This window comes from Daucus carota, chromosome 8 (genome assembly GCF_001625215.2).
Source record: "Daucus carota subsp. sativus chromosome 8, DH1 v3.0, whole genome shotgun sequence".
In the NCBI taxonomy this organism is placed as follows: Eukaryota; Viridiplantae; Streptophyta; class Magnoliopsida; order Apiales; family Apiaceae; genus Daucus; species Daucus carota.
Window position 1 is genome coordinate 27,421,135 of NC_030388.2, and position 15,816 is coordinate 27,436,950.

At 35.5% G+C, this 15,816-nt stretch overlaps 1 protein-coding gene across 1 annotated transcript; it reads right to left on the reverse strand.

Annotated features, from left to right (window-relative positions):
- Positions 1-124: 124 nt before the first annotated feature.
- Positions 125-15,074, reverse strand: LOC108199520 (SAC3 family protein B). The gene is made up of 14 exons (XM_017367360.2): positions 14,789-15,074; positions 10,879-11,109; positions 9,970-10,212; positions 8,229-8,426; positions 7,871-8,121; positions 6,252-6,352; positions 5,921-6,136; positions 5,411-5,638; positions 5,244-5,335; positions 5,071-5,164; positions 3,718-3,810; positions 2,878-3,644; positions 2,683-2,797; positions 125-1,967 (listed from the first exon to the last, which is right to left on the reverse strand). Exons 1-14 carry the CDS (start codon positions 14,926-14,928, stop codon positions 204-206), a joined length of 4,533 nt encoding a protein of 1,510 aa, XP_017222849.1. The 5' UTR covers positions 14,929-15,074; the 3' UTR covers positions 125-203.
- Positions 15,075-15,816: the final 742 nt, after the last annotated feature.

Consider the following 15,816-nt stretch of genomic DNA (forward strand, 5'->3'; position numbering starts at 1 on the left):
GCTATCCACTTTTACAGTCCTGTTATCCCCTCCCCAACTGGTATAAAGTTTGTGCTTCACAAGCTCAGCCTCAGCGAACTTTTCAAATACAAATAGCCCTAATCAATGGATTAAGCCTCACGTGTAAGAGTCGAAATGAAGCACTTTTTGCCTTTTACAAGTACAAATGATACAGTAAATGTCAGTGTACAGTAACTATAATGCTAGAAATATATTGACAACTTCTTGTCTATCATGTTCTGCACCACATTACACTTCTCTAACAATTTGATTAATCTGTCGGCCTCGTTGGCAACATCATCTGCAACCCGCTCGCTGCTAGTATTATTGGGTGCATTCATGCTGCAATTATTATCAATGTTAGCCAAACTATTAGTCTGCTGGGAACTCCTGTCTTCCTCCATGGCTTCAATTTCCCTTGTACCATTTACGTTTTTAATGTGGTCCGACCTCATCACGCGCAGAGGCTGAGAAGCTTCACTCTCTGGATAACGCTGCAAGCAACAGCTGACTTGAAGAACTTCATCTAGAGATGGTCCGGTTAAAGAGTGATAGGGGACAACACCCTCATCCTGGATTATATCCATGTCTAACTCTGTAAAATTTGCAACAGCTCTATCATGCTGCTCCAAAACATATGCTCTTGAAATCTCCACATTCGATAGACTCATCAACCGCCAATTAAAGACCCTCCTAAATATAGCGGCCCACTTCGGAACTATATAATAAGTTGACTCATGAAGCTCAAGCCGGGAAAACTTCTGAAACATCACATATGCTTCTTGTTTTGCTAACGAGAACCCCATCATCTGGCTTGTCTGGGTTAAGTATCTAGTTAGGCAATCTTCAAGTCGAGACTTCTGGTTCTCAATATCATCAACCATGCCAGAACCGACAAACAACCAAGTCATGTCATCAGAGAAGGATGGTAGATTGCATCGTTTTAGTGCACTTACTAGTGGTTCTATTCCTGCAGCTGAACTCCATCCTATCCTTGGCAAATAACAATTGACAGCTCTATGCACATCACTTGACTGCTCTAGCAAAGCCATCTCAGGACAAGGCCAGCATGAAGGATTTGCATCGGCTGCAGCAACAACTTCGTCAATTGATTGATTCAGAGCATCATTGAATGCTGAGATGCAGTGTGTTGGACTAACTTCGTAGGCACTGCGCCCATCAAGTGTGTCCAACAAAGGATTCAAGTGGGTGAAGACCAGCTCCTGAGTAGTAACACTCTGAAGAACTGGTTGTGAGGGTGAATTACTTGCCAGCCATTCTAATCCCTCTCTTAATAAGGCATCACTGAAAAAACTATCATGGAACACAGTGCTCTGATTCTCAAGGAGGAAAACAACCGAAAAGCAACTAATCCTTGACTTGTCGACTTCATCGAGTCCCAATTTATTAGCTATGGAGGAAGAACTGGAATGGTTTTTGCACGAGCTGCTTAAGATTAAAAGAGGAATGCTTGAACCAGAGGGCAGAGACATCACAAGATTCTGAAGGCGCTGCTTTTGTAGTTCCAATGGAATGCACTCATACACAATAAACATAACTGCATTAGCACCAGAAACATTTTCTTCGACATTATCACATCTGGTATCCTTGATGATCGACAAACAGCAGATAAGCTCATCAGAAGAGAAGCCCTCAATCCATTTCTTCCATATAGAAAGGGCAGTTGATGAAGTTAATAGATTATCATCATTATAATCTCCAGCAGGTATGATCTTAGAGTACAACCATGAGCCTGCAGCTAAACCTGAGAGACAGCTCCCATCTAATCCATAAATCTGAGAACATAAAACTACTTTCCAGCAAAGGAATTTTGAACTTGAATTTCTTTCACTAAGCTTATGAGCAACCACGTCTGACACATTCAGTTTTGACCATGACCGTTCATGTTTATCATGGCGCTCCTTCATAACAAGACGTACGTTGAACTCACCAGGGGTGCTCCGTTGCTTTAGAAGAAGGGAAAAAGAACTTTAGCAATATAAACAGAAAAACATGGACTTAATATTTTAATAATTATTTCTTTCTCGTACTAATAATATATGCCTGAGAGTGACGAATTATATAGATGCATATACAATTTTTAACCAGAAAAGTGAACTTGGCTAACTCATGCATGATTAAGCTAGAAGAGCTCAATTGAAAGCATAACCAAAAGTTTCTTGAAAGTAATTCACAATAAAGATGACAACAATTTTCAAGAACATTCACCAGAAACTCTTGGTCTTTTTCTTCTTTATAACATGCTTTACAAAGGGAACAAAGAAAGGAATGCCAGGTGGAGATGTAAAACATATTCACATAGATACTAAAAACTGGTATTGGGCATTTTAGATTTTAGAGAAGCATTTCCAGTGGCCTTCCCAAAAACTAGAATAATTTTTATTATTGCAAATGAGATAGATTACCAAAATAAATGAATTGATAGCAGAATTGATGTCTATTTAGGGAGAACTCGTTACTTAAAAAAATGGGAGGATTCAGTTATAACACAAGCATTCCCTATAAACCCAACTCATAACATTTTAAGACTTTATCAAAACCAGATTACAAACAAAGAGTAACTCCTGTACAAGTCAAAATTTTGGTTCTAGCGACTGGACAACATGATGAGTGACAATAATTGATAAATAGATAGATAGATATGACCTCTAAACTCTGTACCTCCTGGTAATATCGAATTGAAGGACCTAGCGACAGAGAACTTAATGCAGTATCTGCCGCTATCTCCTTTTTGTTGCGCAACTCACGTTTTTTAGAAGAGTACCGTCTCCATTTCCTAACAAAAGAAAAGATATGCAAATTTTACATGGAAACATGCACAACTATAAAAAACAGCTTCCTAGGACAAATATTTACCTAAACATCAGAATGAGTTTCGCCTGAGCAATTTCTTCGTCCTGATAACTTCTACCACCTTCATTGTTTTCCAAGTCCTCAAAGGTACTGATGGATTCAACATCATTTGAGTCTTCAACATGAAGAGGCGAGGGCACTATATTATCTATAGTCAAGTCAATTTCAGGAACCAGCAATTTCTCTTGATCAACTACTATGGGCACAATGTCCTGCGGCATTGTTTTTGTTTCAGAATTTTTGTTTTTCCCAAAAGAGCTGCGAAATTCAAATTTAAAGCTATCTGTCACAGCATCATTAACTCTATCATCCATAGATCTGAAAACATGGGGCGTAGATATGTTTCCTGGTACAGGATTTAGAGCAGCCGGTTGATGGTCATGGACATTCTGCTGATTAATTTCTGCGGCTTTAAATATTGGTTTTATTGGCACATCCTTTGTTGGCATAGACACAGGTTCGCTGTCCATTTCTTCCTCAATAACCGGGGGATCCTGTGCCAGATTACTTTGATCAGGTGCATTACTTTTCTCATAAATCTTTTCCAAGCTGATCTTTTTAACTGCTTCCAAAGAGACTGGTTCCATCAAAGAAGGAGATAATACATCCTCAAACATTGTTTTTGATTTTTTCTGGTGAACAAGTTTTGAGCACTTTGAAGTCCCAGAATCATTGTTGTTCAAAAATGGACCTTCCTTCACCATATATGGCTCTCCAAATTCCTTTATTGAGAAACCATGATAGTCCAAGAGGTCTTCTATTTCTTCATCCTAGCATGAACCAACACTTCAGTTTTCCTAATATATGAACAATGATAGGCTGCTCAAGCAAAAGACAAGTTACCTCCATGCCAAGCCATTCAGCAACATGCGCCACAGGAATCCCTTGATTATTCTGTAGACCAGAGTGTAGTGAAGCCAATGCCTGTGTACGTAACTGAAAAATAAATACAAGTCAAAATTGATGTGTGTCAGTATAAGCAGCACAAATACAGATAGGAAAAGAATAATTTACTTTCCACCTCTATGCAATTACATAAGAAAAAGAAGAAATGGACGACCAGACACGAGTTGAAACATCTTTAAGAGTAATGATGAAACAATCCAGGTCAAATCTTACATCCCGATCCCCTAGCTCAGACAAGCTTATTCAGTGTAAGCAGTTTATGCAAACAATAAAACATGTGACATGGTTTCAAGTAGACTAAAGGGTTTGCCTTTCATCAAGTATTTAAAATTTGGCCTCGATGTTTTATTCATTGTATTACAAACATTGTATAAAAAACATTATAGTCAATGTTCAATTACCAGGAACCAAACCGAATCCTTAATGCCTTCCTACGTATACACTTCACCCTTTAATTATAGATTCAAAGTATGGACTAGTAACTCTCTTCAGCCTAGTGGGAGATGCACAAGTAACCACGAATTATTTATCAGCTTCAATAGAGAAAATAAGCCCGCCTAGAAAAGAGAGATATATATGATCAATCATCAATGACAGAAGATTGGCTGATATAATTATATTTTATTTATTTAGATACCTCACTCTTTGCTTCGAATATAAATTTACTATTTGACAAGTCTCTTAAATATCTAATTGAATAAACTTATCAATTATATTTCATATTTAAAATTAAATAATTTAAAGTCAAATTCCGTCTAAAGCAAACTCGATCGGCGATTAGTACATCGTAACAGCCTTAGCATTCTTTAGTCTTTTAAGACAATCATCTCAGTGTTTAGCACTTGTCACCTTGCGGACTAATAGACCTGCCTACGGAACGAGTAATCAGTCTGTGCAGGGATTTTTCAAACACTGATTATAGGTCTTCTATTGGTTACTTAAAAAAGTAAACAAAATGAAAATGGATCTGCAATCAGAGTTTAAAATATATTGAAATTAATATATGGCATCTATATCCATAGACCTAGTTGACATTTGTTTTTATAGAGAGAATCTCTCTATCACCTGCTACCTAACTCGTTTAGAGCATAAAAACTTTAATACAAGTAATCTCCTGGCCAAGAGATCGTATCACTCACATGATAATGGACTTCTCAAAAAGGGTATAGATGAGGCCACCGGTAATTAAGTACAACACTACCCAATAACTCTCCAATGTACAAATAATGACGGTGTGTACCACATAATATTTGCTAAAAGCAATTACACAAAGAGCTATTATTTTCACACCTTTGCAAAATGTGCATGCATTAAGCATGCTTGAAGGTAACTTGCTTTCCTCACAAGCCGGAAAAACGCTATAAAATTACCGATTCTGCAGGATCTGGAAGAGAAGTAAAAAGATACAGTTAGGCAAACTATCAATTGCACTATATGCATATATATCTAAAAGATGATCTGACCTGGCAACATCACGGGCAAATAATATGTCTGGGGCTTGTCGCACTTCTGGAGTCATCTTGGCAAGATCAAGTGAGAGCTCTGCAGGTTCAACCTAGCATATGTTCTTATTTTCACAAAACACATTGGATATAATTAATATAAAATTGCACCACTGCAGGTCACTTACTTTGTAACCTGGATGCTTATCTAGTTTAAGAAGTGCATAATAACCCCTAAACTCTTTTTCTGTGGGCACATCAATGCCATTTTTCCTGTGATCATCATACAACTGGAACAATTCAACGGACGTTTTATTCATCTGTTCAATATTCAGGTGAGCATCAAATCCTTCTGAAAAGCCTTCTCCTTTGGTGTATTCACATAGCTCGTGCATAGCTAAAATATGGAGCCTAATCTGACACCATAACAACAAGAAGGAAACTTAGTATTGAGAAATATCGTATAGCATTTTGTTTTAATAAAAAAAAAATCTCCAAAAGAGAAACAACAAATATAATGATGATAGAATTCTGTTATAATCAAATAAAGTAGAGCCAATAATTTTTAAATCCTACAAATTTACAATTTAAACAAACATGCAGACAGCTTCTAAACTCTCTTTTTGCTAAGTAATAGCTTGCAAACAGTTGCATGATTGTTATGCAAAACCATCAAAGAAGTGAGAAAAGGGACACACCATTTGCTCCAGCATAGTGATTGCCTCTAGGTTAAATATGTGCTGCATCCTCAAGTCCATCCTGATTGCCCTCATTCTGTCCCACAAGAAATTATATAAACCAAGAAATCCATCATCGTAAGGCTGATCAAGCAATTCCAAAAGGTAATCCATTGTCTTCTGTAGGATTGGCAAAGGCCGGATAAGATTTGCTTCTCTCTCAGCAGTCCTAGTGTACTGAAAAATGTATACAAAGACAACCATCAGTTCTATTGATTTTCCACAGCACTTTAAGCATCACTTCATAGAGGTAGGAGGTCTGGATGTGCTTGAACAGAAGTACAAAGATGACCTTCTTCACAGCCAGGTATTTGCTGGTCTGGTTTCTGTCCCCATCTAGTCGTTCAAACCGATCTAAATCTCCTTTTCTCTCTCTTTCGGCCCGTTCGGACTCTGAAATACCAATTAAGAATAAGTCAACTTCATTGTTTCATCAGATCACATAAATTAGGTATGAAACTGCAGATACTACAAACAATAGGAACAACCCCAGGTAAAAGCAAAAAAAATCATGCCTTGGCTTCATTCATATTCTATGTTAAATTACAAATGTATATTTGATATTGACCGTTAGCAAAATACTAGAACAGAGAATTCCATAGAATTAGCCAAGTTAGACTCTATACAATGTAATGTATATCAGTATATGTCAGAGTCTAGTATGCAGTATGAGAGTCTTACAGACTCTTCACAGGTGAATACAATGTTCTTGTATGATTTTCTGTAACATTAGCCATAGGAAGGTGTATTCAGAAGATATTCATAAGATTCAAACTTCTTCAGGTCTTACAGAGTCTACAAGCTAGAGTCTGAACATTGATAGAGTCTACTATAATTAATATATAGATAAAGTGCAGTTTTGGACAGCATAAAGGCAGATCAGTTATACGAACACCGGTATATGCTAGAGAATCGAAGGATATACACAGAGTTTAAGCTATCAACTAACATATAGGATCATCCTAGATTACTTGTAATTTCTATTATTATCTGTTTTAGAGTTGAGAGAGCTAAGCCAGCCCCCCCCCCCCCCCCCCCCCCCCCCCCCAACAAAAAAAAATTAAAAATAAAATTATAAGACTGGGGTAACATTCTATTAGTTAAATGAGTAAGAAAGTGAAAAAAAAATTAGAACATGCGAAGGAAAGGGTAACCATAACCAAACTTCCGTGAGCTTCTCATGTTATTCCATGTAAATTCCCGTATTTACACTTATACTCGTAAGTTATTTAATGTTTTGCAATGGAATTGTCATTTAACAAAATTCTATCTACTAAGAAATATTCACTTTTTTCCTGCAACTAAAAGCTAACTTTTTTCCTGGATACTTTAACTCTCTCAATCATAATAGTTGAGATAGGCCTACCATATTCTAACTTTGTACGAAATGCAGTGCATTGTGTCATGGTTCCATTGTTTCTGGAAAAGATTTTTAGAACAACAGAAGTCAGACAGGTAAGCTATAAATCATGGAATAATTACCAATACCTGACAAACAAACTACTAGTTCATTGACAAAAAAATTAGATGATGCCCAAGTAAGAACAAAAAACAAATTGGAATAAGGTGGAGTAATTTGCTACAATCACACTTTTTGTAACACTGTAAAAGAGAGTACAATTGAAACCAACTTTCCTTCAGCTAAGTTCATCACATAGGTGTTAACAAGTTTCATAACTTCATCTCTTCATTTATTTATTAGTATTTACGGCAACTATAGTATAATCAGGAAAGTTTATGTTTTTATCTACTCAAATCATATAAGTTCTCAGCCAATTAACCTAACTGATTGCAGTATAGCAGGATAATCTCAAGGAAGCAAAGGTTTTACTAATGGTGGGTTATTATTAATGGAATAAAAGGCTTTACAATACAATTAAGAGGATAATAGTCATGAAAAAATAGACAAACCAGGACACATTTCTGGACACAGTCCACTTATGATAGTGGATGACTCTTGCCCTTCATAATCCGTTGAAATGTTGGCATTAGCATTATCTGCAGGCAAATCCAAAGATTCTTTTGATTTTCGATTATCCGACATGGCCTGATCATATCCCCTCGAAGGAACCTTCTGGTTTCCAATACCAAGATTGCTTGGCTCTGGCTGGCTTAGTTCATCCTTAAAACGAGCCAATCGTTTTGCTTTTGCTTGCATTTCTCTTCAAATCACAAGAGTCATGTTTATGATGTGCCTTAATTATATTAATTGTAAGGAATGTCTGAACAGCCAACTCATGTAATCCATAAAGAGTTGACACTATATTACCTTTCTGTATCATCTTGTGCAACATTAATATCACCCTGAGGCTTCCTATCCGATATAAGTGAAGAAGGTGACCTACTCCTTTTTGGAACTGATAGCTTGGATGTGGCCGCTTCAGGGTACATCGGACCAGATAGTGCAAACGGCTCATGAGATTGAGAATCAGGAGTGCCTGAATGATCACTTAACCTCGTACTTAATCTGTAAAAGACTTCCCCACTCAGTGACACAAATAAAGCAAGATGAATCAGTGCAAATGCAAGAGAAATGAGGGATGTTGATACGTTGCACGAAATCAAGAACTGAATGATCACTTAACCTCGTACTCAATCTGTAAAAGACTTCCCCACTCAGTGACACAAATAAAGCAAGATGAATCAGTGCAAATGCAAGAGAAATGAGGGATGTTGATGCGTAGCACGAAATCAAGAATTTGATTAATTATTTTATGTGTATTAGTAAAGATATATTAGTCATAATTACTTTAGTAGTATGAAGATATCAGACTTAGATAAGTGTTCCCTTTATTAAATAAAGCAGTAGCAAGTCATTAGGTGGTAGTTTTCAATTAGGAATAATTTGCAATAACTATAATTAGTATATAACTTGGCCTCCAAGTATTAGAATATCGTTTTATACAGTTGTAATCATCTTTATTCATTGGATTTGAATTATATGTATTAAACATGAGGATTTATTGTGTGTTTTGCAAGTTCCCCATGGAGATGGGTTCTATCCTTGATTCTACCCTTTTTCTACCCTTGTCCTACATCAGATGTGAGAGAGGTAAAGGTCTTCATAATATTTTTTTTTACAAAAAAGATCACTTAGTGTTAAGCAAATGAATTGAGTACTGACATACAAATAGTGATGATGTCATTGGAAAGGAATAAACATGAGCGTTGGTAGCAACACTGAATTATAGTGGCACTCGATTTTTGCTGTCTTGTTCATGCATAGTTCATACATTCTGCATACAAGAGCAGATGTAAACAGTGCAGCTTAAGATGATCGTTTTAATTCACAAGCCATATATTGAAGTAGTATATCTGAATTCTGAAGGCAGGTCATTTTAATTTTACCATCAGGATAAAAATTTAAGGCTCTCCTTCCAGCCGTTTCTTTACACATTTATTAATTAACATTCAAAGAAGAACACTATGTTTACTCTATTCAGTATGAATAGAGTAAACATAGTAATTCAGTATGAATGTATGTTTACCAAAGTAATTCTTTTCTTTTATCAATCAGAGGTATTTGCTCAGCTGCTGGCCTATACCTGAAATGGTGCTTATTTATGCTTACAATTTATATACACCAGTATTACTAACACATAAAAATTAAAATGCTTCTAGCCTACAACAAAATACTTCCAAACATTTCATGAGGGATCAAAGCTACAACACCCAAATGAACCGTTCTTTTTGATTTAAAACTTTGTGAACATATGAAAGTTGGGAATCACAATTTCTGGTTAATGGTCATCTTTCATGACTGAAACATTAGTAGTATATAGGTACACAAGTAAAGAAGCTACGAACTTCTGCTTGTACATTTACCATAAGCTTATAAATTATCAACAGAAAAATCACTCAAATGATCTTCATATCACACTGAAAACAGGTCTAGGGATGGAGATAAATTTCTTTCACTAAAATGGCACCAAGGGAACATGAGAACCACCTAGAGAAAGCAGTATCCAATTCTTAGTACTAATGCAAAAGAAACGAAAAGTGCACAGTACCTTTTCGATTCAGTTTGTACAGATACAGTATCTTCTGTGAAACCATCCAGATCATCGTACTGCACTGGAGACCTAGTTCTTTTTGGAGCCTGAACATGGGCTTGTTTGTTTATTAAGTTTCCTCCGTTATCATAATTGCCAGAATTAGAAAGGACAGATGATTGATCCTGTTGATTCATGGAATTGGTAAATCGAGTAGGAAATTTGCTTTGATTAGCCCATGCAGGAGAAGGAAGACGAGGCCTATAATACAAGAGCATACGAACAGTCAGTATCTTTCTAAAGAAAGTAACTTACTCACTCTTCATGCAGCGTGAATCCTACCCAAAACAAATTAAATAAAAACGAATTATGGGTGTATAATAGGATAAAATTTATGTGAATGCACATAAAAGAATTCAGAAGACGTAACCACAAATGTAAACTAAATTCAACTAACCGAACTTATGTGCTTCACAGAACATACATAAATAATAAGTAGTGTTACCTGTGGAAAATTGAACAGCTACAAGCAGTACATGGTAGAGTCTAAAATAGACATTTCTTTAAATAAGCAAAATGGTCCATGGCAATCAAGAATGATACTTCAAACCACAAATTATATAATGTTTAACATGTAAAAATATACTGGGACTAAATTTCTATTGTAGGTAAACATGGATAGGAATAAAGTAAGGGCACATTAAACACGGAAACAGAATATATATAAAAAAACAAATACAGCAACCCTATAAGACATGAACACGAACTAAAGGGTAGTCCTTACATAAAAAGCAAGGGAAAACTAACAATACACAACACAGACAATAATGGGTGTCAAAATGTTTGTATTCCGATATATAGAGGCTAACATGTACGCATATCAAGTAAAGAATTCTGGACGCTAAAATGTGGTTATGAACAACATACATTCCAGTAAAAGTTGTGGAGTTGCGGAGAGTTCCTTCATCGGAAAAGAGTGATGGAAGTGATCTATCTCTCTTCGGATCTTGAACTTGGGGATTCTTGCTTAAAGTTCGGCTTCCAGCAGAATGCACGGCATTAAACGGTGTTACTGCAGCCCTTTGATTGGTTTGGCTATTATATACTTCATTTAAAGTTGGATACTCGTTAGCCCATTTAGCTGAAGTTTCAGTGCGCCTGAGATAAAATGTAAGTTAATAATGAAAGTAGCAACAAAAAATCATGGAATAAACATTTTTTTATTAGCATAACAAAAATTAAGCCCCGTTTATGTAAATTAGCCATTTAAAACAAGCAACGAAATTAGAACATCCTTATCTGTGTATCTAACACGAAACATTACATTGAAAAAGTCCAAAAGAAATGCATAGAAGTGACCTGTATACTAAGAATACCAAGTTCCAACAGCCTTAAACTCCATAAAACATACAAAAACTGACTTCAAATCTTGTTTATCCTCTGTATGACCAAACACAATGGTCCAACAGGAGTGAATCTAGCAATAATGAGTAATTTAAAAAAACAAGTACTTGAGCACAGAAAAGTATTTTTCTTATTCCAAAGACACAAAAACTACAAGAAAAGAAGGGATCGTCTAGCAAACATAAGAAACAGAAAGATATAAGGTCACAGCCCTAGTATGGCGCTCTGGGAAATTTAGAAGGCAGCATATACAAGTCAAAGTGGAGGTCGTGAAGGACATTATTGACTGTCATCTAAAGTTTCTCTTTCCCCCAAGACTCCATTCAGCTTATGTTTCTACAAGTGTGCCTTTACTGAAGTCATGGATTGAGAAGCCATGACTTCAGTAAAGGCACACTTGTAGAAACTTAAGCAAAAAAAAAAAAACGTATTTCATGTAGCTCCTCCTTAAATATTGAATGATACTCCATAATAGCAATTTTTGTCTATCTTGCATCACTGCGTCAGGACTGGCCTATATCAGCGATATTACTTGTTAATAGTAGTGTGGCTACGAAGTAATAGAAGTATTAGTTCAGTTTTTTTAGTGCAGGGGAATATGTGTCTTTCTCAGAAGTTGTGACCCATTAGCTGAGTGTATAAATATAACTACTACTTGTAATCTCTATTATTGCGATTATGATATGGAAATGGATGAATTTCCACCAACCTTCTTTTTCTCTCTCTATCTCTCTAATTGATCCTGTTACTTTCTCTCTCTAGGGTTTCTATCTCTCATCACTATAATTCTGTCTCACTCTACTCAAGCTCTGTCTCTCCGCTCAATCTCTGTCTTTTCTGTCTCTATCTCTCTCTTTCTGAATCTCTCTAAACTCTCTCTCTCTGTCTTGTTATCTCTACTTTATTTGTTATTTCTGCATTTTACCGATATAAAACACCAAAAAAAGTCACAAATAGCTCAGCAATTCTACAATTACTGACATGTTGTTATGAAAGGACGGTAAAACAAATCTGGAAGGAGAGCAAACATTATAGATTCAGTTACATTCTGCAGTATTCTTTTCACATTCTAATAGAACAGCGGGGTTTAAAGACACATAAAATGCTGAGCCGTACTATGGACACAAGGTAACACAGATACGAGTCTGCTCCACATAGCAAGGCAAATAGGTGAAAGTTACTCCCTCCGTCCCAATGGGATGTATACGTTCACTGTCTGCACCAAGGTTATTACGGCGCCAAGTCGAGCCTCGGCGCCCGGATACCTTGGAATCGACTAGTCGACAAGTCGCCCGACTAGTCGTAAAAAGTCGACAAGTCATTCTTATACATATTTTTACTAGATTTAATGTATAAAATATAGTTGAACGCACATCAGTTTATAGTTTGAATCAAAAGTAAAAGATAATAAGCAACAGTGAGATGTATACGATGTAGCAGGTTGTTTGTTCACATATGAATTGAAGCCAGAAAGTAGTGATAGGAAAGAAATAATAATGTGAAGTTGATATGACACAAAGATTATGGATATACTTATATGTTGAAAATGATACAAAGATTACATAGCCTGAAGCCAAAAAGTAGTGACCAGGAAGGAAAAAATAATGTGAAGTTGAAATGATACAAAGATTAGGGAGACACTGATATGTTGAAAATAAGTCGCCACACTAAATAACTCGTTGCTCGACTTTTTCTATAAAACGACTTGTCGACTAGTCGTCGACTTGATAACAATGGTCTGCACGTATTTCGAGGATCCAATAACGGATAGTTTCATAATGTTTTCCCACAATTTTCTTTTTTTGAATAAAAGTTTAAACATCAAATTTTTATTCTGAAAAAGAAAATTTTAAAAGAACATTGTGGAACTATACTTTAAAGGAGCCTTAAAAGCGTGCCCAAAAGTAACGTATACAATTCATTGGACGGAGGGAGTATATAATAAGGGCAATAAATGAGGGGCCTGTCGAGCGACAAAAATAAAGTCCATACTCTTATGCAAAGAGCCTTCTATAGAGTCGGTGTAAGAGCATGTAAAATACATATAGCTCTTGTTAAATTCTGGAAGCAAAAAGTGATTTTTTGATGTCAAAATAGAAATTGTAGTCCATTGCATATTTCTAAAATAACACCAAATAGATCCAAATTTAGCTATATTTCAACCACATGACCATTAAATGCACAAGTATACTTGTCACTATTACTTTGATTATTCATTTCTCTCCATTTTTTCACTTGCATGCTTACCAGCAATAATAACATCTATATTTGGTTTTATATTTAGCACCAAGTATGGCATTTTGGTATTTTACATCAATGTTTAGGATTGCATTAGATGGATTTTCTCTTCGGGTGCTATATTATAGAGATTGCATCAATTTTACACCGTTGGAATTGCTCTAACTGCAAACATAAGGTGAATCCATGATGGTACTCAACTAAACAAAGACTCGGTAACCTTCGTATGAGTATTAACGTTGAAGGTTTAATTTTATTACAACGGAAATGTGGTAACTTATTATATCATTATATGTCATACATAAGTTGCATAGGAACTCTAGTGTTAAAGTTTGAGTTAAATTTACTACCACATAAGTTGCTGGATATCAAGGAAAGTATTCACGTCAATGTGGAACTGAAACGCAATTCAGCTCGTACATTTTTGCATGTAGATATCTATTATCTGCACAAACTGACAAAAATTCCTTCTTTAAAGTATTTTTAGTCTCTTGATTATCAAAATTGGTGTAGTATAAGGTTATCTAGTGCCCAGCTACAGGGCTACTAAGATGCAAAAGTCATCTTTGTGAGTAACTGTAAAGATTTAAATCACATGCTATATCCATTAACCTTTAGTTTCTTATTGAGTCACTGCAGTAGTATATTTTATCCAATACCCACTATGAATAGCAACTCAAACTCCCATTTCTTGACAAATCCGTTACAAGTCCAATAATCTAATGATGAAGGGCAATACAAACCAAACTCAAGTACCCGAACTGAGGCATTTCGCAAAGCTTTCACCCTCAACTCTAATCCCAAAAATATTTCAGAATACATTACTAGACCATGACCATAGATCAAACCAATACATGAACTCCAAACCGATGATCATATTCCCTAATTACCCTAATCTAGGATCAATTCTCTCCCCAACAGCAACAAAATCAAACCTTAACTAAACTGAACTCAACCGCAATGCGCATTCGCAGATCGCAACATCACTCAATACCCGATCAATCAAACTAAAACAAAACAACATCACTGAAAACCCGATCAATCAAACTAAACAAACTATCAAACAATTCGACACAAAATAATTAACCAATCCAATTAACCATCAAATTAAACATACATTTCATTCAAACTTCATCAATTACGTAACCTCTAGTGTAAAATTGTACGTAAGCACATACAATTAAACATACAATACCTAGCGGAAGGCTGAAAAGGCGGAGGAGCAAAGAGAGGTTGCGCAGGCGCAGTGTTGCGAGGAAAGCTTGAAGCGAACGGATTCGAAGAAGTTGGTGGAGCGCCTGGACCTGAGCTCTTCCCAAATCCTTGAAACGACATCGTTTTCGATAAGTCAGAGCATCAATTAGTGAAGAAGTGTAGGTATAAGTGTGTATGTATAGGTTGAATTGTAAAATTAGGGTTTATGCGGTGAAATTAGGGATGAATTTGAATGAGAAAGAGGAAGAGCAGAACAGAGTGAGTGTTTAAAAATGTTTGCTACTTATACAACTCGGTAAAATGACATTTGTGGAAAGTAAAAGGCCCGTACAGGTTGACCCGGCCCAATATCGTAGTACTAATTACTGTATTCACCAATCTCGTAGTTTTGAAATTTGTTCCGGAATATTTTCTAATTAAAAATAAGAAATGGGTTGTTTTTTTTTTTTTTGTCAAAAAGAAATGGGTTGTTTGATCTTTCTCCAAAAAATATTCTTGCAAGCGACGACGGAACCTTATATATTTCACATAAAGAGTTGATAATAATGATAATGTATAAAATCAGAAAATAAAAAATTATTTTTATTATTGACAGATGAACTATTTTAATTGAAAAATGAAATGATTACAATATAATAATGTTATCTTACATATTTTGATAGTTTTATAAAATAAATTGATCATTTATTTTTGCCAAGAAAAATATATATATACATTGTGAAGATATTCCTATAACTGCATTTATTTTTTTCACAGAATGCTAATCTATAATTTATTAAAAATATAGGAAATATTATACCATTTTAGAAAAAGTATAAAATATAGTTAGACTGTATTTTCCGTTTGCAGTTTCCGGTAAACAAAGTGGGTTGAAGAGGGTAAATTGGCTTCTTTACATAACTTAAAAAAACTATAAACTATGTTATCCAAATCCTTTAATAACTCACAAATCATAATTTACTTATCATAAATCATTTCTTTTCTTCTTCTTTTTTTTTCAGGATTCTT

Coding starts and splice junctions, on each gene's coding strand:
- LOC108199520 (XM_017367360.2), bottom strand. CDS start 14,928: ATGTCGTTTCAAGGATTTGGGAAGAGCTCAGGTCCAGGCGCTCCACCA. Junction 5,336..5,410: donor ATAAGCATCCAGGTTACAAA/GTAAGTGACCTG, acceptor AACATATGCTAG/GTTGAACCTGCAGAGCTCTC. Junction 1,968..2,682: donor CAATTCGATATTACCAGGAG/GTACAGAGTTTA, acceptor CTTCTTCTAAAG/CAACGGAGCACCCCTGGTGA.